General features: G+C 40.8%; 1 protein-coding gene across 7 annotated transcripts in view; it reads right to left on the bottom strand.

Moving 5' to 3' along the window:
• The window catches only part of ADK (adenosine kinase), a 542,347-nt gene that overhangs the window by 33,962 nt on the left and 485,695 nt on the right, over nucleotides 1-22,690 (bottom strand). For 6 of the 7 annotated variants that reach the window (XM_073353161.1, XM_073353156.1, XM_073353159.1 and 3 more), the window contains one exon: nucleotides 876-962. In XM_073353161.1, coding sequence (XP_073209262.1) covers nucleotides 876-962 — 87 coding nt within the window. Of the gene's footprint in view, nucleotides 1-875; nucleotides 963-1,785; nucleotides 1,950-22,690 lie in introns of those variants that run through there. The other variant, XM_073353162.1, reaches the window with a different exon arrangement.

Genomic DNA, 22,690 nt, shown 5'->3' with positions numbered 1-22,690 from the left:
TGGCATAGACACTGCTAAGTCAATGGAAGAATTCTTCCATCAATTTAGCTACCAGCTCTTGGAGAGCTTGATTTACTACAGTGATAGAAGAACACATTCCATCGCTGTAGCGAGTGTGTATACTACAGCAGCACAGCTTTAGCACTGCAACTGTGCCATTCTAGTGTTTCCAGTGTGGCCTTCAAGATGCAATAGCATGTCACTGCACTACATAAATGCTACAACCAGCTAGGGAATTTTTGGATTGGATTTTTTATTGGCTTATATTGAGTCATTTTGAACCAGGCACAGACATAACATCCTCTTTTTTTGAGGGCTTATGCCAAAGATTAGTCAATTTGCAAATGAATATTAAGCAGTGCCAGATAATATTCTAGTCTAGTTTTAAAAAGTTAACCCTTTATATTATTTTCTGATCTCCAAACAACTAGACTGGAAACAGATGTTCTAGAACAAAACAACATGATCAGAAGACATTACACTCAATTATTAAAATGCTATTTAATATTCACCACAACCTGTTTTAAAGAACAACAATGTGTTAAAATTTAAGCCAGGAGGGATCTGAGTACACTATACAATGTATTTGATGCAGCTTGTTTATGCAACATTCTGACAGATACAATTAATCTTATGAAAACGACCACAGGATAACGTAATAGCATATTATCTTTAAAGTCATAGAACACATTTTTTCCTGTGAGAATTAACACTTAATTAAAACACAATCTCAGGATGTAAACGAAAGCTTGAAAAGAACAAAATTTACTCTAAAGAACAATCTGAAATTCTAGACTGAAAAATGCATATTCCATCAAGAATAGGGGGAAAAACGTCTAACCTCCAAATAAGAGAATAAAGAAAGCAATAAGTACCTCCAACAAAAGCATCACCAGCTCCATTGGTATCAATGATTTCACTCTGGTCACTGTCTAAGACTGGGAAAGCAGTCACTTCATTTTCTACAAGAGTAGGGGAAAAGAAAACATTAGTAATTTGGGAAACAAATTTGAAACACCTCACTGCAAAATAAAACAATCAACATGTGAATGTCAGTGCTCAACAACTCAATTTGGACCAAAAGGATCACACATTTAGTTTACATGTCAATTTATATACCATATGGACACATGTGTATGGGTGGTCAAACTAACTGACAGAAAAACACAAGAAGATGCAGAGACAGATGAAAAGAGAGATGGAGAAAAATCCATCCTGCCAAAACCAGGACCTCCTGTCAGCTGCAGACAGCTGATGCAACCTCTAGACTAGACAGTCAAGGCCTCAGGAAGTAACAAGCCCAATAGGGAGGACCTACAAGTATCTGCGTAAGAAAAGCCAAAATAAATGTGAAATAATAAAAATGTAAGATACAAGGGGAAAGCTAATACGTTTTGGGGTAGTAAAATACTTTGAAACTGCATCTCATTTGAAAATGTGTCTGAGGATGGACCCTAGGAATTTGCAGCCAAAGTAGATGTGGTTTCAAAATGTCCAGTGACCTCAGCCTTCTTCCTTAGTGGTTTTTTTTAGTCTCTCTCCCCTGAAGCTCTCTATCCTCTACTGGCACCCATAAAAACTATTTCAACAGATGGATCTAGAGCATCTGCACCTCCAATTCACCAACACACTACAACTGAACATAATTACACCACTTACATATGATAACTTTAGCAATCTAGGGTTATAAATTTAATATATGCCACTAATTAATCAGCTGGGGCTTTCCAGGTGGTAATGTCATAATGACGTGATAAAAAGATAATGACTACTTTGTCACAATACCTTGTTAAAGTGTAAATTACCCCTGTAATAGAGCCAATGGAAGTTCTGCCTCTGGTATTCAGTGTGCATTAAAATGGTCTCAGCAAATGGATTTCCTTTGGCAGATAGTTAAAAAAATTGCCTGTCAGCCAGCAACACTGAAAACTATCAGAGCTGTCTTCACCCTTTAATTTTTGATAAAAATAGAAGTAACATGACAAATAGTCCCTGCAATACGCAAAAATTTCAGGTGTTTAGTCTTTTCATTACCCAGCTACACAGCAGATCATAAAATGGTTCATACACAGAGTACTTGTCCAATACACAGTCATGAACAAAGCATCTCAGGTTGGGAAGCAAACACAGAATTAACAGTCTCAAACCAGGAGCCTGTGTGTGTGTTACAGAGGTACCAGAAGGATCCTGGTTTCTGTGAAGTGCAGTGTACCAGCTCTACTGCTCTTCGCCATCTGCTATTAAGTAAACCAGGCAGATATAATGATGGTACCTCCAGAGGGAACTGTTGGCTGGCCCACCAGAAAGGGAGGGGAGTGTTATCAACAACCATCAGTGAAAGGCAAAGGAAAAAAGGAAAAGGGTAACGAAAAAAATCTAAGAATATTCCAGTTAAAGAACAGGTTTTAGTCAGTACTCTGTGCATCCTCTCTATTTCATTTATAAAGCTATTTAGAAACGTGACTTAAATGCTGTTGCATTATGGTATTCAAGAGCTAAGCGTTTCACCCCGATAGTACTTTAACAGGATTCATTTGAACTGAAAATCAAGGAATACAGGTTTTGTATTGAACTCTGCAGGGAGAGCAGAGTGCAGTCAACCACCTGATAAGGAAGTATAACATATTTTGTTCTAGCTTATGCAAAAACAATCCATAAAATGACAAACCTGTTAAAAGACACATTACAATGAAGAAGTTTGTTTTGTTGTTGTGGCCTTCTGCAGATTTCCTTTCCCCTAACAGATATACACACACAGATGTACCATATAAAGTATATGTGCATACACAGCTGTTTGTGTATGTGTATGAATGTATATGTATGTGCACAGAAAAGACATAATGCACAAATGTTGTACTTGAATAAGCTAAACAGGCAAGGATCAAGATTAAACAGGATTCTGTATTTAAGCAAACTCACGTGAATGAAAGAACTCCCACCACCATCTTCTCTTTCTCCTCACTTCTCTCCTCCTGAGTCCTTCCCTAAGCTGCCTGTAGTACTCTTAAGTACTGGACTTATACATTTCTATGCTATTCATTCTGTATCAGATATAATAGTAGGAAACTCTGAATTATTTTAAAAAATAAATGCACCAATGACTTCAGCTGATATGATATAAACCTGCTTTACTCTCACAATTTTCAGTTTTAAATGGGTCATCCAGTCTGTTCTTCCTGCTTCTATAACTTTATATGTTTTCAAGTGGGTTGAGTCAGGATGCTGAGGGTTCAGAAACAGTTTGTCTGGTTTTGCAGCATGTACTACTTTGAAAAGAAGTTGATATTCTTACATACTGCACATGTTCAATACAGCAAATTATAAAACTTTCTCTGTGCAAATGTCTGTTGCCACAACAGAATTTAATCACTCTTTTGGACCTACAGTATCAGACTACTTCTGATCAGTATCAGACTACTTTTGTTACCATCGGCAGATAACAATAACACACATTTAAAATACACTGAAGTAACATTAAGGATCTATCTTTAACTCACACAAAATGAAGTAAATAGGCTTAATTCACTTTGCTATGCCCATGCAGCAGGATATGTGATATCTAACATCATCCACCACTGTGCAGGTCCTGTAATAACCAGGAACAATGGGGTGAATTAAGGCTGAACCAGAAGCCTCCACTCTGAATTTCCTTGCTATTGTGAGTTTAATGTTACTTTAACTTCGTTTTCATGTGTGATATATTATATTATAAACCTCCCAAATCCATCATAGTGAACACAGGGACACCTTGGCTAAGTGCACTGGTCATCAAATGACCTTGCTTTTCAAAGTCAGTTCTGATTTCATTTATCATTCTGACAGCTTATGAAATAAAGAATAATTACATAAGTATTTTGAAATCCAAGTGCTACTCCTCTGGGCATAAAATCCAGCGTGCTATTTTTAAGCAACAAACCTCTTCTATGGTAAACACATTCAAATACAGGGCACCCTCTCTATGTTGCTTCTTGGAAGTTAAGGATTGTGTGTGAGTGAGAGTTACAGCAGGTGTAAATAATTAAGCAAAATTTGGTAATGAATATCACTGAAAGCTAGAGTCTTAGGGCTTGATCTCACACTAGTTTCACACTGATAAAGTTCCATTAACTTCAACACTTGATTTACACTGATGTAAGCATGACCAGAATCAGGCTCTAATGTAGTGGCCTCCTGTGCTTAAGACACCTTTATAACACACAACCTTAGTCAAAGTCAGTTCAGTGGTAAATCCTAGCTGTTATTAATTGTTGCATTATGCATATAGGACCTATCTTTTTTCCTTAGAAAATATGTACACTAATGTATCCACCCAAACAATATTTTTGCAGGTAAAACAGAGCCTGGAGGTAATGCTGCAGAACAATATTGACAGAAAAACATTCTTCCTCCCACCCTAATACACACAGAAATTAAAGTTGCCAAATAAATATAGCCAGTTTCATGATGCTAGCTGAAACACTGATGGTAGCTTCGAGTACCACAGGTCTGCCTCTAAACCAAATTAGAATCACAGATTATACGTCTGCTTGTAGTAGTACAGTAATAAACACTAGCAAACAATCATTACATCCAATTAGGCTGAGTACTTTTCTTAACTGGGTCATTTACTAGTCTCTCTTGCTCTTAGAGGTAAATTAAATGTGTAAACTTATATTTAATTACCTGTAACAGAACTCTTAAAGGCAACATGTCCAAGTGCCCTTAACTTCTCATTTTTTAAAAAAGGGAGTTTAAAATGCCATAGTATTGTCTAGCTGCTTCCTAAAATAATAATCTTTAGATACATGGGCAGATATTGATTATACAGATGCTGACAAGCTGGGACACATTCATTTTTCATTTGTAAGCTGAACTTTTTATAAAACAATAACTGTGAAACAGAACCCACCTGCAACCCCCCACACAATTTTCTTTAGATCAGGGGCCAAATCCAGATGGAAAGGAAAGGAGAGGAAAAGAAAGGACAGAAAAAAATAGAAAGAAGATATTAACTTAAGCCCAGAAATATATAAATGGTTCTGGGCCGCTGTGGTGGAGAGAAGTGAGAGAAGTATTCGGAATCAACTCCAAGTCAGCAGAGCAGAACCTGAATTCTTAACCCACTCCAAAGAAGGGTGAAAAAGAACCTAACAGTGTTTAGGCTTCCACATCATCCTTACATCGAGGTAATTAAAAAACCCTTTAAATTAGTACAGTAATAATGTTTTTTCTTGTTTTTAGTGCTGTAGGCACCAATGTCACTGCTGTATTCCACAACAGGAAAAAAGGAAACCAGTATCATGTACATTAAGTAGATACTGTCATACCAATATCAATATCAGCCCAGAGATGCCCAAAGCTATAAAGAATCCACAGGGATGGTGTAGTGCAGTGGTTCTCAAAGCCGTCGGCCGCTTGTTCAGGAAAAGCCCCTGGCGGGCTGGAACAGTTTGTTTACCTGCCACGTCCGCAGGTTTGGCCGATCATGGCTCCCACAGGCCGCGGTTCGCTGCTCCAGGCCAATGGAGGCTGCGTGAAGGGAGGCCAGCACGTCCCTTGGCATTCTGTACTCTACCTCCACAGGTTGACATGGGGATAGTGTAGACACTGCATTGTGTAAATCGAATAAATTGGCCTTCAGGAGGTGTCCCATAATGCTCCACTGTGACTACTCTGGAGAGCACTTTCAACTCCACTGCACATCAGCCAGGTACACAGGAAACAGCCGGTCCCCTGTTAAAGCCCCAGGAACTTTTGGCTTTTCATTTCCTGTTTGATCAGTGTGGAGAGCCAGCACAGCACAGCTGATCATGGAGACTCAAGGCTGCAAATGTGCTCCAGCATGGAATATAAAGGAGGTGGTGGATCTTATTGCTGTGTGGGGAGAAGAGCCTATGCAGGCAGAGCTCCGATCCAGCAGAAGAAACGCTGACATCTATGCCAAGATTGCACAGGGCACAGGGGAGAAGGGCTACACCAGGGACACGCAGCAGTGCTGCATGAAAATAAAGGAGTTTCAGCAAGCGTACCAGAAGACAAGGGAGGTGAACAGTTGTTCTGGTTCTGTCCCACAGACATGCCTCTTTTATGAAGAGCTGCATGCAATTCTCCGAGGCGACCCCACCCCATGCCAGAACTCTCCATGGATATGTCCCAGGAGCCCCAGGTGACCCTGAGCAACAAAAAGGACAACATTGTTGACGAGGAAGGGGAGGAGGAGAAGGAGGAGAATGTGAGGCTGGCATGCGGAGGATCCATTCTCCCCAACAGCCAAGAACTGTTTTTAACCCTGGAGCCCATCCCTTAACAGGACAAGTTGGTGGGCAGAACGTGACGCCGGGGAAGGCATCTCTGGTGAGTACACATTTCCAAACAAACCTTAGGGATTTCATGCTGCTATTTTTTTATGTTTAATATGAACAAAAAAAGTAGGGGTAGTGGGTATCGGTGGCCACTCCAGCTACACAGAGGATGCTCTCCGAAAAAGACTTTTTATGTGCATGGCAATGGTCCGGGAATCCTCCATGGAGCTCTCTAGGAAGCTTTCATGAAGGTACTCTGCAATCCTTTGTAGAAGGTTTCTGGGGAGGGCTGCCTTATTTCGTCCACCACTATAGGACACTTTCCCACACCACTCCAGTATTAACTCTGCTGGCATCACTGCAGCACACAGCACTGCAGCATAAGGACTGGGTCTATTCCCAGACGCTTGCAGCATTTGCTCCCTTGCCACCTCTGTTACCCTCATGAGAGTGATATCGCATAGGGTCACCTAGGGGAAACGGGGAGAGTTTTGAATGCTAGCCCTTAAACTGCAAACAATTCAACAAATAGTCCGTCCCCCATTTGGGGACATCTGGGTCACACAACCACGCTTTCCCAAACATGCCGTGGTTGTAAGAGATCACCGTGTATTGCAAGCAGCACTGTAAAAAAGGGGGGTGGGTGGAGGCTTCCTGTTTGTCTCCCTCTTCCCCCCCTCACCCGGTGCCACTTTTGTAAAAAAATATTTGTGGGGCTTTACACTGGTGCCTGTCCTCAAGGACCATTCAGATTGCTAGGGGACAGGGGGCTTTTCTCAAGTTCCAACCTGTGATCCAAATGATGTCTTCACAAAAGCAGCACCACAAGATGTCTTACCCATGCCTCATGGCCTTGCTCACCAAGGCTGGAGTAGAAAACTGACTCTTGCAATAGCCACCAGTTGTGATGTCAGTGTGGCTTGCAGTGAAGTGTATTGTGACGTGGGTTTTTTTTTAAAGAAAATAATTAACCTTGCACCAGAAACTATGTATGCACTGTCAATGCTACCCTTGTGCTTTGTATTCCTTGCAGCTGAAACCTTGTCCGTTGGTGCATCCTCCACACTGGGACAGAGACTTTCCCAGATTAGAAGGTGGAAAAAGAAGACTCAGGAAGACATGTTCAGTGAGTTAATGCACGCCTCTGAGAGTGACAAGATGGAGCTCAGAGCATGGAGTATTACACTGTCCAAGAACCTGGACATGGACAGGGAGGACAGGAGAGCATTCAGGGAACACAAGCATGCCATGCAGGAAGAGATGCTACAGATTATGAAAGAGCAATCAGATATGTTGAGACATCTGATTGAGGTTCAAGAAAGGCAGTTGGATGCCAGAGTCCCTCTGCAGCCTATGCTGAACCTGCTGCCATCATCGCCCAGTTCTACATCCAACTCCCCAAACATCGTATAGGGGGAAGGGGAAAGAATTCGGTATCCCTTTCACTCAACACCAGGGGAGGGTAAAAGGACTAGAAGGCACCCATTCCCACACCTTTGATTGTTATTGCAGTGCATCTGTAAGCAAGCTTTCCTTGTTTCTCCCGCCCAGAATGTTATCAGCCCTTTTACCCCAGGTTATCTTACTTTTTTTTTTTTGCCATCTCTGTGTGTGCGCGCATAAAAAAACTGAACAGATTGAGGAGAAAAGGCTCTTTATTCATTCAGCACAGTGGTTGGTGGGGGTGGTGTTTACAGGGGAGAAAATGCACTGGAGGGGACAGTTTGGTAAGGAACAGTATACGTAAGTGTCATATTACTCTGGCTCATTGCTTATTGCTCTGGTGCCTGGCTGCTCAAAATAGGCTGCCAGGCGATCCGCCTAAACTCCCCACTCCCACTGTAAACTTTTCTCCCTTTGTTTCACAGATATTATGGAGCACACAGCAGGCAGCAATAACAATGGGGATATTGCTTTCACTGAGGTCTAACCTAGTAAGCGAACAACACCAGTGACCTTTTAAATGTCCAAAGGCACATTCCACCACCATTCTGCAGTTGCTCAGCCTACAGTTGAACAGGTCCTTACTGCTTTCCAGGATGCCTGTGTATGGCTTCATGAGCCATGGGAGCAAGGGGCAGGCTGCATCTCCCAGGATCACAACTGGCATTTCAACATCACCAATGGTTATTTTGAAGTCTGGAAAGAAAGTCCCTGCTTGCAGCTTTCTGAACAGACCTGTGTTCCTAGAGATGTGCGCATCATGCAGCTTTCCAAACCATCCCATGTTGATGTCGGTGAAATGGCCCCTGTGATCCACCAGCGCTTGCATCATCATTGAGAAGTAACCTTTTTCAGTTTATGTATTCTTTCGCAGGGTGGTGTGGTATCAAAATTGGGATATGCATTCCGCCTGTTATCACACCACAACTCGGGAACGCAATTGTGGGAAAACCATCCACTATGTCCTGCACGTTGCCCAGAGTCACTATCCTTCTTAGCAGAAGTCCGTTGATGGCCCTGCAATGGTGGATCACAACAGATCCCAGGGTAAATTTACTCACTCCAAATTGATGCCCCATTAACCGGTAGCAGTTTGGCATTGCAAACTTCTACAGAGCTATCACCATTTGCTTCTCCACTGTCAGAGCAACTCTCATTTTAGTATTGCTTCACTTCAGGGCTGGGGAAAACTCTTCACACAGTTCCTGGAAAGTGGCATAACACATTCAAAAGTTCTGCAGCTACTGCACATCATCCCATAGCTGCATAACAATGTGGTTCCACCAGTCAGTGCTTGTTTCCCAGGCCCAGAAACGGCACTCAACCGTGTCAAGGTGATGTGTGACTGTCGCCAGCAACTGCAAATTGCTCTGCTCTATGTCTTCCAGCAGGGCTGCTTGCATGGCGTCACACTGTTCCACGTGGCGGCTCCTGTATTGGCTGTGTAAATATTGCAGGATAAGGTATGAGGTGTTTTTAATGCTCACAACAACAGTTTACACCTGAGTGGGGTCCAGGCTTATCGTGCTATAGCGTCCGTGCGGGTAACCAAGGCTTACAAAAAAGGCTTGGTTTGTCTGCCGTTGATTTCAGGGAGGGAGGTAAGTGCATCATGGGAGGCTAACATTATGTTCCCATAACTACCCACGCCAAGATTTTGCTCCCATAAGGCATTGTAAACCCAACCCAAAATTCCACTTGGCTACGTGCACTGTGGGATAGCTACCTGCAGTGCAGTGCTCCATGTGTCGATAAGAGCCCTGCTAGTGAGGATGCACTCGGCCGACACAATGAGTCTAGTGTGAACATGCAAGATCAACTTGCTTAAATCGGAGACTCAGTGTCGACTTACATTAAGTCGACTTAACTTTGTAGTGTAGACATGGCCTCAGACTCTATCTAGTTGCAAGAACTGCAAAACTTAACAGCACTAATGAATGACTCAGTCTTGAATGTTTTTTATAGACCCCAAAGTGTTTTCTTTACAGGAGGTATGGGAGCTCCTTCCCCTTTGGCATTCTCTGTCCAGTTCACTGCTGATGCTAACAGCTGAAGTTCTGTTTCATTTTTTAAATCTTATTATGTTTTGTTTAGACTGGTACAGAAAACACTATAATTATGTATATCAGACAGAGGAGCAGGGGAGGGTAGCAGAAGATGCTAAAGTTTTATCTTTATTCTGGCTCTGATGAAATATATACCTATATAAACATATATATTCCTAAGAAAAAGTGCCCTGAAGAACTGGCTGAGGAATTTTTCTGGCATGTGTCACAATGTTTAAAGTTTAGAACTGCAGTGAATTCTGTTGAAAAAGCCCTTCCAAGTTCACAAGAGAACTACCATTTGCCTGCTAGGCATGCTTTTCAGTGGGAGCTGAAACTGCATCCACTGAACTGCCAGAAAACTAACTCCCCTAATTCAGCATGGCTGCTAAAGACATAAGGTAGCATTCAGAATTAAACCACTTTCCTGTGATCTCTGTCTGAGCAAGGAAAGGGGTTGGAGGCTGAGGAAAGGCAAAGAGTGTTAAGATTTAAGCATCACACATGAAAGAAGAAGAGCTTGATTCTGAACTTGTACAGTTTTTACACTACAGTAACTCAAATGACTATAATAGAGTTACTCCTGAATTATACCAGTGTATGATCATAATCAGGCCTGAAGAGAGAATGGATGGGTCACAGCAACCCAAGACCCAAAATACACTTTCCCAAGCCCTGCTCAGACATGTAGGGCTTGATTTTCCACTGCATTACTCCAGTTTTACCACAGTGTAGCTTCACTGAAATCAGTCAAGCAACACCAGCATACAACTAGTGTAACATAGTGGTGAATCTGGCCTAAGACATTTATGTGGACAGACCTTATATTTGTAAATATGCACACACAGAAACTTCAGAGCACAATGATTTCAACCACCATAAATAAAAAGATTTCCAATTTTTACCTTTTAGTTTTTAAAAAACAAATTAGGTTACTTATTTACTTATTTGTCACCTACAAAACCAGAGCCTGTTTGTTTCAGAGGCATGGCGGTGCAAGCTAGGAAAAGAAGACATAGCTGACCGCCAGGAAAGAATTACTGTTTACTAAGCAGAAAACCAAAACCTTCATTTGTTTTTTATTGACTAGTTTAGTCTTTTTGCCAGTCTTTCTTTTGTTTATTGTTGTAAGTGTGCCTGATTGCTGGTATTAGTGTATGATGCTATGGGCAGGTCGACACTACGGGGCTCAGTCAACCTAAGTTACACAACTCCAGCTACGTTATTCACGTAGCTGGAGTCAACATAGCTTAGGTCGACCTTTTACAGTGTCTACACCGGATCAATGGGAGAAACTCAAAATTAAAAAAAAAAAAAATTGAGTGTAATTTAATTTTGAAAAGGAAGAGAATTATGTTTTCCCTCATATTTTCACCAGGTTGCTCCCATTTACACATAGCCCTGGTCTATACTAGGAGTTGAAGTCGAATTTAGCAATGTTAAATCGATTTAACCCTGCACCTGTCAACACGACAAAGCCCTTTTTTTTTACTTAAAGGGCTCTTAAAATCAATTTCCTTACTCCACCCTTGACAAGGGGATTAGCGCTTAAATCGGCCTTGCCGGGTCGAATTTGGGGTACTGTGGACGCAATTAGACGGTATTGGCCTCCGGGAGCTATCCCAGAGTGCTCTATTGTGACCGCTCTGGACAGCACTCTCAACTCAGATGCACTGGCCAAGTAGACAGGAAAAGGCCCACAAACTTTTGAATTTCAATTTCCTGTTTGAATGGTCACCTGCAGCTTGCCATGCTGGCCAGAGCTCATCAGCAGAGGTGACCATGATGGAGTCCCAGAATCACAAAAGAGCTCCAGCATGGACCGAACGGGAGGTACGGGATCTGATCGCTGTATGGGAAGAGGAATCCATGTTATCAGAACTCCGTTCCAGTTTTCGAAATGCCAAAACATTTGTCAAAATTTTCCAGGGCATGAAGGACAGAGGCCATAACAGGGACCCAAAGCAATGCCGCATGAAACTTAAGGAGCTGAGGCAAGCCAACCAGAAAACCAGAGAGGCAAACGGCTGCTGCAGGTCAGAGCCCCAAACATGCTGCTTCTATGATGAGTTGCATGCCATTTTAGGGGGGTTCAGCCACCACTACCCCAGCCGTGTTGTTTGACTCCTTCAATGGAGATGGAGACAACACGGAAGAAGGTTTTGGGGACGAGGAAGATGAAGTTGTAGATAGCTCACAGCAAGCAAGCGGAGAAACCGGTTTTCCCGACAGCCAGGAACTGTTGCTCACCCTGGACCTGGAGCCAGTACCCCCTGAACCCACCCAAGGCTGCCTCCCGGACCCGCCAGGTGGAGAAGGGACCTCTGGTGAGTGTACCTTTTAAAATACTATACATGGTTTAAAAGCAAGCATGTGAAAGGATTAATTTGCCCTGGCATTCGCGGCTCTCCTGGATGTACTCCCAAAGCCGCTGCAAAAGGTTTCTGGGGAGGGCAGCCTTATTCCACCCACCATGGTAGGACACTTTACCACACCAGGCCAGTAGCACATACTCAGGAATCATTGTACAACAAAGCATTGCAGTGTATGTTTGCTGGCATTCAAACAACATCCGTTCTTTATCTCTCTGTGTTATCCTCAGGAGAGTGACATATCATTCATGGTCACCTGGTTGAAATAGGGTGCTTTTCTTAAGGGAACATTCAGAGGTGCCTGTTCCTGCTGGGCTATTTGCCTATGGCTGAACAGAAATGTTCCCTGCTGTTAGCCACGGGGAGGGATGAGGGGCTAGCCACGTGGTGGGGGGAGGCAAAATGCGACCTTGTAACGAAAGCACATGTGCTGAGTATATAATGTTAAAAGCAAGGTTTACGATGAAAGAGTGTACCCATTGCTCTAGAAAATGTGTCTTTTTAAATACCACTGTCTCTTTTTTTTTTCTCCACCAGCTGCATGTGTTTCAAGGATCACAGGATCTTCTCCTTCCCAGAGGCTAGTGAAGATTAGAAGGCGAAAAAAACGCACTCGTGATGAAATGTTCTCTGAGCTCATGCTGTCCTTCCACACTGACAGAGCACAGACGAATGCATGGAGGCAGACAATGTCAGAGTGCAGGAAAGCACAAAATGACCGGGAGGAGAGGTGGTGGGCTGAAGAGAGTAAGTGGCAGGCTGAAGAGAGGGCTGAAGCTGAAAGGTGGCGGCAGCGTGATGAGAGGAGGCAGGATTCAATGCTGAGGCTGCTGGAGGATCAAACCAATATGCTCCATTGTATGGTTGAGCTGCAGGAAAGGCAGCAGGAGCACAGACCGCTGCTACAGCCCCTGTGTAACCAACCGCCCTCTGCCCCAAGTTCCATAGCCTCCTCACCCAGACGCCCAAGAACGCGGTGGGGGGGGCATCCGGCCACCCAGCCACTCCACCCCAGAGGATGGCCCAAGCAACAGAAGGCTGGCATTCAATAAGTTTTAAAGTTTTAAACTTTTAAAGTGCTGTGTGGCCTTGTCCTTCCCTCCTCCATCACCCCTCCTGGTGCTTCTCTCCTCCACCACCCCTCCTGGGCTACCTTGGTAGTTATCCCCCTATTCGTTGATGTTGGTGAAATGTCCCTTGTGATCCACCAGTGCTGTGGGTGGCTATCCCACAGTTCCCGCAGTCTCCACCGCCCATTTGAATTCTGGGTAGAAATCCCAGTGCCTGATGTGGCTAAAACATTGTTGCGGGTGGTTCTGGGTACATATCGCCCCCATTCCCTCCCTCCCTCCGTGAAAGCAAGGGCAGACAATCGTTTTGCGCCTTTTTTCTTGAGTTACCTGTGCAGACTCCATACCACGGGGTAGGAGGGAAGGAGTGAGCCCTTGGTCACTACAGAGCACTCTTGAAGGAGCTTTTTCTTCTGGAAGATTTTACATTTAATTTTATAAATATGATCAGTGCATCAGAGAAAGACTTCCCCAGCACATGACTAATTTTTTATTCATTAGACTTCATTCTCTTGGACAAAGTTCAGGAAGAAGAGAGAAAAATTTGAGTGACCCTATATTAGTGCCTTTAAATACCTAATTTCTACCTGGAGATTTTAATTTCTCCTAGTTTTGTTTAGAAGCTAGATCTAGGGTTTTTAATTACTATTTTTGTTGCTCTCATTCTGTATTTATAAATTCTCTGTTGCCTTTAATTAAGATCTCTCTAGACTGATTTTTTTTTAACAGAATGGGAGTTTGCTTATTAAGTGGATTCTCCTAGGCTTTCACAGCTTTTATATATCTATTAGAAGATGCAAGTGCAGTGTGGGCTGAGATTTGTGCTAATCTCAAAGGGCCAAATTCTGCTCTCAGATACACCCAATAAAAATCAGGAGCAACTCCATTATCTTCGGTGGAAATACTCTACATTTACACCATGGTAACTAAGAGCAGAATCTGGTGCAAAATGAAGGAGGTTTTTTTCACCCTAAATTAGTTGTTTATTGTTCTTTTGATAATTAAATACACAAAACTATGATCCTTTTGGAATCACCTAATTAGTATCAAAATGATATTACTTAATTACAGCTGTAAACTGAATGTATAGGATTTACTCAGTTCAAAATAATTACACATACAGTTTAATGTAAATTATGCAACACTATAAATTTAGTTTATAAATTATTTCCTACATAGTGAACAGGACTCATTATGATGCAGTTATTATAACAACAGTTTGACAGACAGTTTCTAGGAAGAGCACTTGAATCGTATGTTTGCATAGCAAGCTCTTTAAAGCATGGCTGTAGGATATACGCACTCATAAAGGTAACACAAGAGGATTTATAGTGCACGCACCACTATCATTTACAGTAAAACCTGAAGCTATAAAAACAGGCTGCTTGACAAAACCACAATAATCAAGTTAGAAGGCATAAATTAAAAATCTCCATCATCCACATTTACAGAACCGTGTCGAGTTTGTACCACAGCCTGTCACTTTTACTCACTCTTCCTTCAGGGTTTTACTACCATACTATTAGCTGCATCCTAGAGTTTTATATTTAAAAAAAAAAAATAAAAAAAAATCTTTTTAACCCTTTGATCATGTATTTTGAGCTTTAAAAACACCCCCAAAATCACAACTTTCACAAGCATATTAAAGAAAGCTCGAGTTGTGACCATTCTAGCAAAAACGATAAAAATAAATACAACTCTTTTTGGATTACAGACCCTGTTCTGTTGCAACTACTAGTTATTCTGAATGAAAAGGAAAAAAGATAGGAAACAAAGTCTGCTGTTTAAAGCAGAATATTACTTCATGGACTGCTACAGGGCCAAATTTTCTGTTTTCATACCTGTGGAAGGAAATAGAACATATCACTTACATCTTGAGATGAGGAAAGGATGGTGGAAAAAGACAATTATGTGTTGCTTTTTAATCCATCCATCATAGAGGATGTATTTGATGATTATTTATGAACAGTATCTAATTTTAAAAAACAACTGAAATGAACTCTGAATCTTTGAATTTAAATATGTCAAACACGCACTTTAGACTAATAAAAACTATCCTTTAGGGTATGGAAACAAAATGAACTACCAAATTGCCAAGTTTACATTTGCACACAGTTTTCATCCAACCCTGTTCATAATTTGACTCACCTTTCTTTTTCTAACATATTTCTTTTCACCTTTCTTTGCCACCAGTTGAATTCTACTGACTGCAGAGACAACTACTGTTGACTCTGCATTCATCTGTAGGTTTCCCTGCAGCTGAACGTAGCCTACATTTTGAGCACATATTTTGGATTTTTATGCCAACAAAAACTTTGAAGACTTTTTTCTTTTTCCATATAAAAAGCAAATGTAACAGGAGCCTGCTACTCACTGTGAGCAGTAACTTAGGGCTAGTACAAGGTGCTGAGGAAAGAACAAGGCTTCTTGGAAACAGGATAAGTTTAGACCATTTTTCTGCTGAGTGAACTTGTTGGACCTGATCTTTGAGCTTGTATTACTTTACTCCTCCATTCACCAGCTTCCTTTTTCTGATTTTATTGGTTAAATAGTTGTTTCGCTTTCAGTGGAATGCAGGACGAAACAGGAAGAGGAGTACTTCCACCCACCTTTACCCTTTTATGGGCAGGCCTCTTGTCACCTGGCTAAACAACTCCAGCATTTGTAAGAAGCATAGGGAATTTCACCAATGACAGCCTTTCTAACAAAACAGGGCTGCCAGCTGCCACTGTTGTGCCATCTAGGGGTGTGGTTCCAATCTCTGGCCATTGCCTTGCAATCTGGGTTTAAGTAGCCAACTTCTTTCCCCCTCTTTACTGTACTCTTTGCTCTCTAATAGATTTTAATTGCTATACCAGTTTCCTCCAAGTCATTTGGGGCCACAGCCTCACTTGCTTTCATTTTCTATCCCCTATCCTAAAAGCCTGCCCCACAATCTATAGATTTCTAGTACAAATGTTTGACACTTTTTGTTTCATGTTTCCAAATTTTGGGTGCACACACAGGGACTCCTTAATGGCTTCCCCCTCTCTTTCCCACCTTTATTAAATCTTAAATAAAAATCCTTGCATGATTTTTGAAGTTTCTAAGATGCCCAGGCTAATAGGACATCCAAGAAAGAATCTTCATGCACCAGCTAGAAAAATGTCAATGTAAGAGACACATAAATACTTCCATCCCACAAGCCAAGGAACATTAAAAGAGAACTGCACTATTAGTGCAACTGACGTGTTTAAGTGCTCACAGATGGAAGTTCATATTTGTGTAGTGATTAACAGTGAGCAATAGGTATTGTAATCTAGCCTACTATATTTACATAATTATTGATGTACATGCTGTTGATAAACAATGCAAGCATTAGGATATTAAATTTCTTACAATTAAGTGACTAAGAAAGCTGTTTATCGCCTTCCCCTATACCCTCCGTTAATAAAATCGACATTGCAGATGTTCATGTATGCTGCATTGATGTTTAATGATGCATGATGCTCTAGGTGGTTCCCATAACCTTGCTTTGTCTACTATGAGCTGCCTCGATTGATATGATAATAGAGAAAAGAGGTCTGAAACAAGCTGGGCTGTACTGGCACAATTTGCATAACCTTTAAATTTGCCATTCTTTGATAGCCAACTGCTCCTAAAAATTCTTGTCCAGTTGTCACTGACAACAATACATTGTACAAACACTATTCTGAAACTTGTGAGGTGGGGGGGAAGGCATGGAGGAGGAGATATTGCTTGTGGCACTTGTTTTATTCCATCAGAAAAGGTACTCATCAAATTTCTAAAGCCAACAATTTGGAATGGAGTTCTGCACTTTCATCCTGTGATCAATTGCTATTAGCCACAATGCCTGGCCCAGCATCAATGCAGGTTCACAGTGCAATATCACAGTGTCAGAGTTTAAGTGCTACAAATATTTGGCTTCACAGAACATCTTTTTGCTGCCCTCCCCCAGTTAATGGGCAGTGAACAAAACTAAAAACATCAAGTCAAGTAAACTCAACATGAATATGTCTGTAACTTTAAATCTCATCAGGATGACTGGATGTATCTTTTTAAAACAATCAGTATTATTATATTGTTATATCACCTTGCATGTATGGCAATAAAACTAACTGTATACAAACAGTTGTTTGCAGTGTTGTCATAGTCGTGTTTGTCCCAGGTATTTGAGACACAAGGTGGGTGAGGTAATCGTTTTTATTGGACCAACTTCTATTGCTGAAATCAAGAGACAGTATGTGTTAACTACTTATGCTAAATAATCTGTTCCACCTTGTATTTAGCCGTGACACTGTGAATACCTTTCCCAGACCTGAAGAAAAGTTCTGTGGAGCTCGAAAACTTGTCTCTTTCACAAACAGAAGTTGCTTCAATAAAAAGATATTACCTCACCCACCTTGTCTCTTGTCCTTCTTATTTAACAGATCTGCTTACTTTACTGACACAAATAAGTCTTTATTTTACTCCTCTGAGCAATGTAGAATGCATACAGATAGGAGAGAGTGAGCAAGAATCTACTTTGGTTCACAAAGGATCAACCAAAATGTTAATTATCAACTGCAGATTCTTCTCCTTGTGGTATTCATGTGTACACCTAAATTGTACTTTAAATATACCTCATCAGTTTCAAGGTTATTGATGCTGCTGCGTGAACAACAAAGGTCAGAGTTTGATTTCCAAATATTGGAGTTAAAGTCATTCCCACTCTTTTATTTGAAAAGAAGAAAATTTACTATTGAAACTTTTAAGTCACACTAACCACAGAATCTCACCAGCCCACTTTTAGACAATTTTCCCTTTGTAGAGTGAACCCTCACTTGACTATTTTTATATTCATGCCAGCTCCTAGGTATGTTGGTGCCCTATACAAATAATTATCTCTAGACTCCTGACCCAAAAATCAGTCAAGCAAGTCCCCTCCAACTATTTCCTTTCTCTATTTCCTCCATCTTTTTCATTTTTTTCTACTAGCCACCCATCTCTGTCTTGTCCTTCCTAGCACTAAGAACCCATTGTCTGTCTGGGCACCCTCCTCCCACAGTCTGTACCTCCTGGGAACGGCCTCTCCAGTACAGAAACATCTGATCAGATAGCTACTTCCTGCAGCGGGTTTCCCCCGAGAGTCACAGACATGCCTCCTACCCACACATCCTTATTTTGTACAATAATTTTATGGTGACTATTTGAGCTTGTGAAGATTAGAGGACTGACAATGTAAGTTCTGTCATCTACAGCAAAAGCACGACACAGATAGCTACAATTTGAACTTTCCTACAATGCTCACTCAACTATAATCACAAGATGGGAACTTAAGCCTCTAAATTGGAGTCTGTAGGGAAACTTCCAGCAGAGACTGCTGTTCTAACTCCTTTGTGATGATTTGTTATGAAGTGATCTGCTATCAAATATAACAAGGCTAAGACTTCCAAAATTCTGGAAAAAAGACTCCTCTACATAAAATGTGCTCCCAAGGTGCCACTGGTCTAAGTGTCCAGTTCTCTCTCCACCTCATTTGTAAGAGACTACAAAGCATATACCCTAAGGTAAAATGTGTTACCAAACCTTTGAATATATAGAAAGTTCTCTACTGATGAACTTGCAGGTGAATATGAGAAGTGAACCAGAGGATGCAGACAAGATACAATACATACAAAGATGAATGCAGCAGTTGCAGTAATTAAGTACAAATGAACATTTTGTTGTAAGTTCTTTACCACCATAAACAATCCCCACTAAAGTTAATAGGATTTCCATTGACGTCAATGAAGTTTTCAAAGAATTTCATATTTTTTGCATGTATTCCATCTTACACTTCAAACTTCAATAGCATGCTGCTAGACCCTGCCCCCTAACATCTACAGGCAGCCAAGAAAAAATGAGCAAAAGGTGTCTGTCACCTTATTCCAAAAAGAACTTAGAAAATGCATAGTATAAGGTCACACAATGTCATTGTGGAAAGTTTAATACCCTTACTTAACTGAAGAGTGGTCAAGGCTGCAGTAGTTACTTGCGATTACCAACAATACTAGAGTACAAGATCCATAAGATTTGTAAAAATCTAATTTGCCATCCTCCCAAAAGGTTTTTAACTTTGAGCTCGAGAGTGCAGTGCTTCATGATGTGTTCAGACTCATGTCTTCTAACACATCTAAGCCCACAGAGACAACGGATTTACTCACTGATACTAGAGTTATAAGTTCAAATTGGCCTTCATCTTGGGCAGTATGACATTATCAGAAAGCCATTAATGGTCTGAAACTGAAACACAAGCTCATTAATAAAAGCAAAACCATACAAAGGTTAAAAAAGGAAGTTTTATTAAAAGTATTGATCATGACCTAGGGCACCACAGACATTGATCTTTCTGCATCCCCACAAGAAAAAATGTTAAAGCCAACTTATTATTATGATCTATTATGAAACTTGCTGAAGTAGTTGGCTCTTTAATCCCATACAATGAAAAAAATATTCACACATAATTAGGGTAAAACTAAAATAGATTTCTAAAAAATCTGTAGTAGAATTTAGGGTAATAAGCATGACATCAGATTAATCTCACAAAATAATCACCAGATTAATTTATGTGACATAAAAGTGGATACCATACCAGAAGTTTTCATTTGTTGCTTGAGCTATGATTTGAACCCAAAGGTTGGGAGGTGAAAGACTAGTGCACTATAACTCTCAATCACCTGCCCTGTGTATCACCTTATTAAACGGCATTGGCTGTTCAAAGAGAAACAAGCTGTATCAAACGCTGAATGTTACAGCAGAATAAAATATGCATATGAATTATTAGAACACTGAATTTAAATTTTGAAATACACATTTAATGAAAAGTTTATAAAAGAACTATTGTGTATTGCATATGTATCAAATAAATATTTTCTTTTGAATAAAGATTTTATGCAGGCATACAGGAAAGCTATGACTGAGGCCCACGTACCTACTTGCCCTAAGCCAAACACAAGGTGAAGAACCATTCAGCTGAACTCTATTGGGCAGTGCCCTTCTGATTCATGTAGATTGTCTCTCCCTATTAACCGTCTTTTCAAATAAACTTTGCAATTACTGTGTTAAGTTTTTACAGGAAAGACAGATAAGCTCCAGAATGATCGCTATGGATCTTTCAACCACAAGAGCTGTGGGTTCCTTATGTGCTATCCCCTCAACTGAATTCATGTTGGTTCATTTTGAGGATGTCTAAAGGGAGTTGGTTGGCAGTGGTTGACAATTGTGTTGTCAGTAATGTTATTGATCTATTATGCAATTTGAAAAATGGCACTCTTCAAAGATCTATCCCGGCCACCATATTGTTCAGTTATAAGCTGAGCTGGCAGTGGCGCTTATAGCTACTTTAACAGGTCTTTCCATTATAAGACCTTGTTTTCAGTTGCTCATAACTTTGCCAAACTTTAAGCATCCAGGCTGCAATTTTTCATACCAGGAGTCTGTTTCAGCAAAAACAGCTCAACCATTTCCAAGAACAAGGTTAAGGAACAGTATGCTGTTTTGCCAATTTCAAAAAATTCTGACAACCATTTCCCTAAGAAACTTTTGTATCCCCATGCTTTGGAGCAGGGAATTACTATTTGGCAAGGGATTTTGCCCTAGGGTCAGACAGATGCTTTTTGCTATTCCTATGAAAATCCATCCCAATTTGGGAAAGTTTTAAGCCCCTGAAATCCATTTCAGTATTACCGGTCGCAAGAGCTCAAACATGAGTTAAGCCTCAGAAAATCATGAAATTCATGAGTTCTTTTTAAAAAATACAGTTTTATAGTTGCCTTCTGGTTTCTGACACTTTGGAGTACACTTGAATCATGTTTTCAAGCTTTTCTCTGCAACCACCTAGGCTAGGGCATTACTTTTTTAAAAAAATGAAAGCTGAGATTCCCCCCTAATCACATGCCTCTAGGTGCTTGGGCTTTACAGACAAACACTAAATATTACAAGACATGATAAAATCACGAGAATTGGCAACACTGCCTTTTGCATGTGTTCAGGTAAAGGTTTATTAGAGATGGCAGCTAATTTCTTTGAAGATATGTCTGCACTGAACATTCTCCAGCCCAGGGCTTCAGGGGTTTAACAGGATTTTCCCTGCAATTGCTCTTCCCGCTTCTTGGGGACACTATGGCACCAGACACCAGAACTGGGAGAAGACTGCCCCACTTCAACTTCCATTCCTTCCCATGAAGGAGCCCAGGCAGCATGGACGATGCAGCAGTACGAGAATGCAGCCAAACTCAAATGTAGAGTGGTGAGGGACAGAAGGGTGGTAGACAGGGACAGGCTAGGGGATGGACGGGGTAGAGGGAGGTATGCTAGCAGAAATATGCTGGGACAGGGGCAGAAGTGGAGAAAAAGGGCAGAAAGGTCTTTAATCACTAGAGGATACTTTCCGCCAGAACTAGGAATAGAACTTGGGTTTCCTAAATCCCAATATTCTGCTGATGTCTAGCAAATATTTGTGAAACCCACTGGCCAAGAGCATGTCTTATCCCCCTCTAATGGCAGGATTACATAGAGGATAACATCATATTAATGTTACCAGTTGCTCTGTAGCTCTAAATGTTCCAACCCCAATTAACCAGTGTGAAGTTCAATGTGATTCCATTTGATGGAATTTCTGGTTTTTTTCAGTTTGCTTAAAAACATAGAAAATTATGTTCAAAAAAACCCTACATTGAGATAACATTATGGTTGCTAATTCAGGAACTCAAAAGTTAGGAAATGCCCGAAATAAAGTGTCCTGTGCACTGATTGAGGCAAGTGTCCTGTGGAAAAAAATAGTAGGTAATCATGTCATTAAAATCTGTATTGTAATACATATGCACAAGTTGCAAGGTTGCAATTAATTGAGGCATTTCATAACTTTTGATTTTGCACATTTTGAATTATTTTAAAATGGCCTTTTATTAAAAAATATCATATTACAGAGTAAGACTTTGAAGAGATCATTTCTATGCTGAAGATACACCACTCTAAACCTCTTGGCCCTGTATCTTTCAGCTTTGATCTTTGGCTTGCAGGCATGCCTATATAATATTGTCAGCTGCATATGTTCCTCTCAATCTTGTGAACATGGAGCACTAGCAGTAATTAAGTACAAATGAACATTTTGTTGTAAGTTCTTTACCACCATAAACAATCCCCACTAAAGTTAATGGGATTTCCATTGACGTCAATGAAGTTTTCAAAGAATTTCATATTTTTTGCATGTATTCAAGCTTACACTTCAAATTCAATAGCATGCTGCTAGTCACTGCCCCCTAATATCTACAGGCAGCCTAGAAAAAATAAGCAAAAGGTATCAGTCACCTTATTCCAAAAACGGATTGTAAATAAAAGGAGGATTATTCCTCTATGTCCCAACTAGTAAAGAATAATTTGTTTTGAAGTAATAAGCCAGATTAAGAATCTTGGGATCATTTTCAACCATACTTCTTCTGTGGAAAGCAACATGTACA

Source organism: Lepidochelys kempii, chromosome 7 (assembly GCF_965140265.1).
Source record: "Lepidochelys kempii isolate rLepKem1 chromosome 7, rLepKem1.hap2, whole genome shotgun sequence".
NCBI classification, from domain to species: Eukaryota; Metazoa; Chordata; order Testudines; family Cheloniidae; genus Lepidochelys; species Lepidochelys kempii.
Note: the sequence above shows the minus strand (reverse complement) of the source record. Positions and strands in the feature narration are given on the sequence as shown.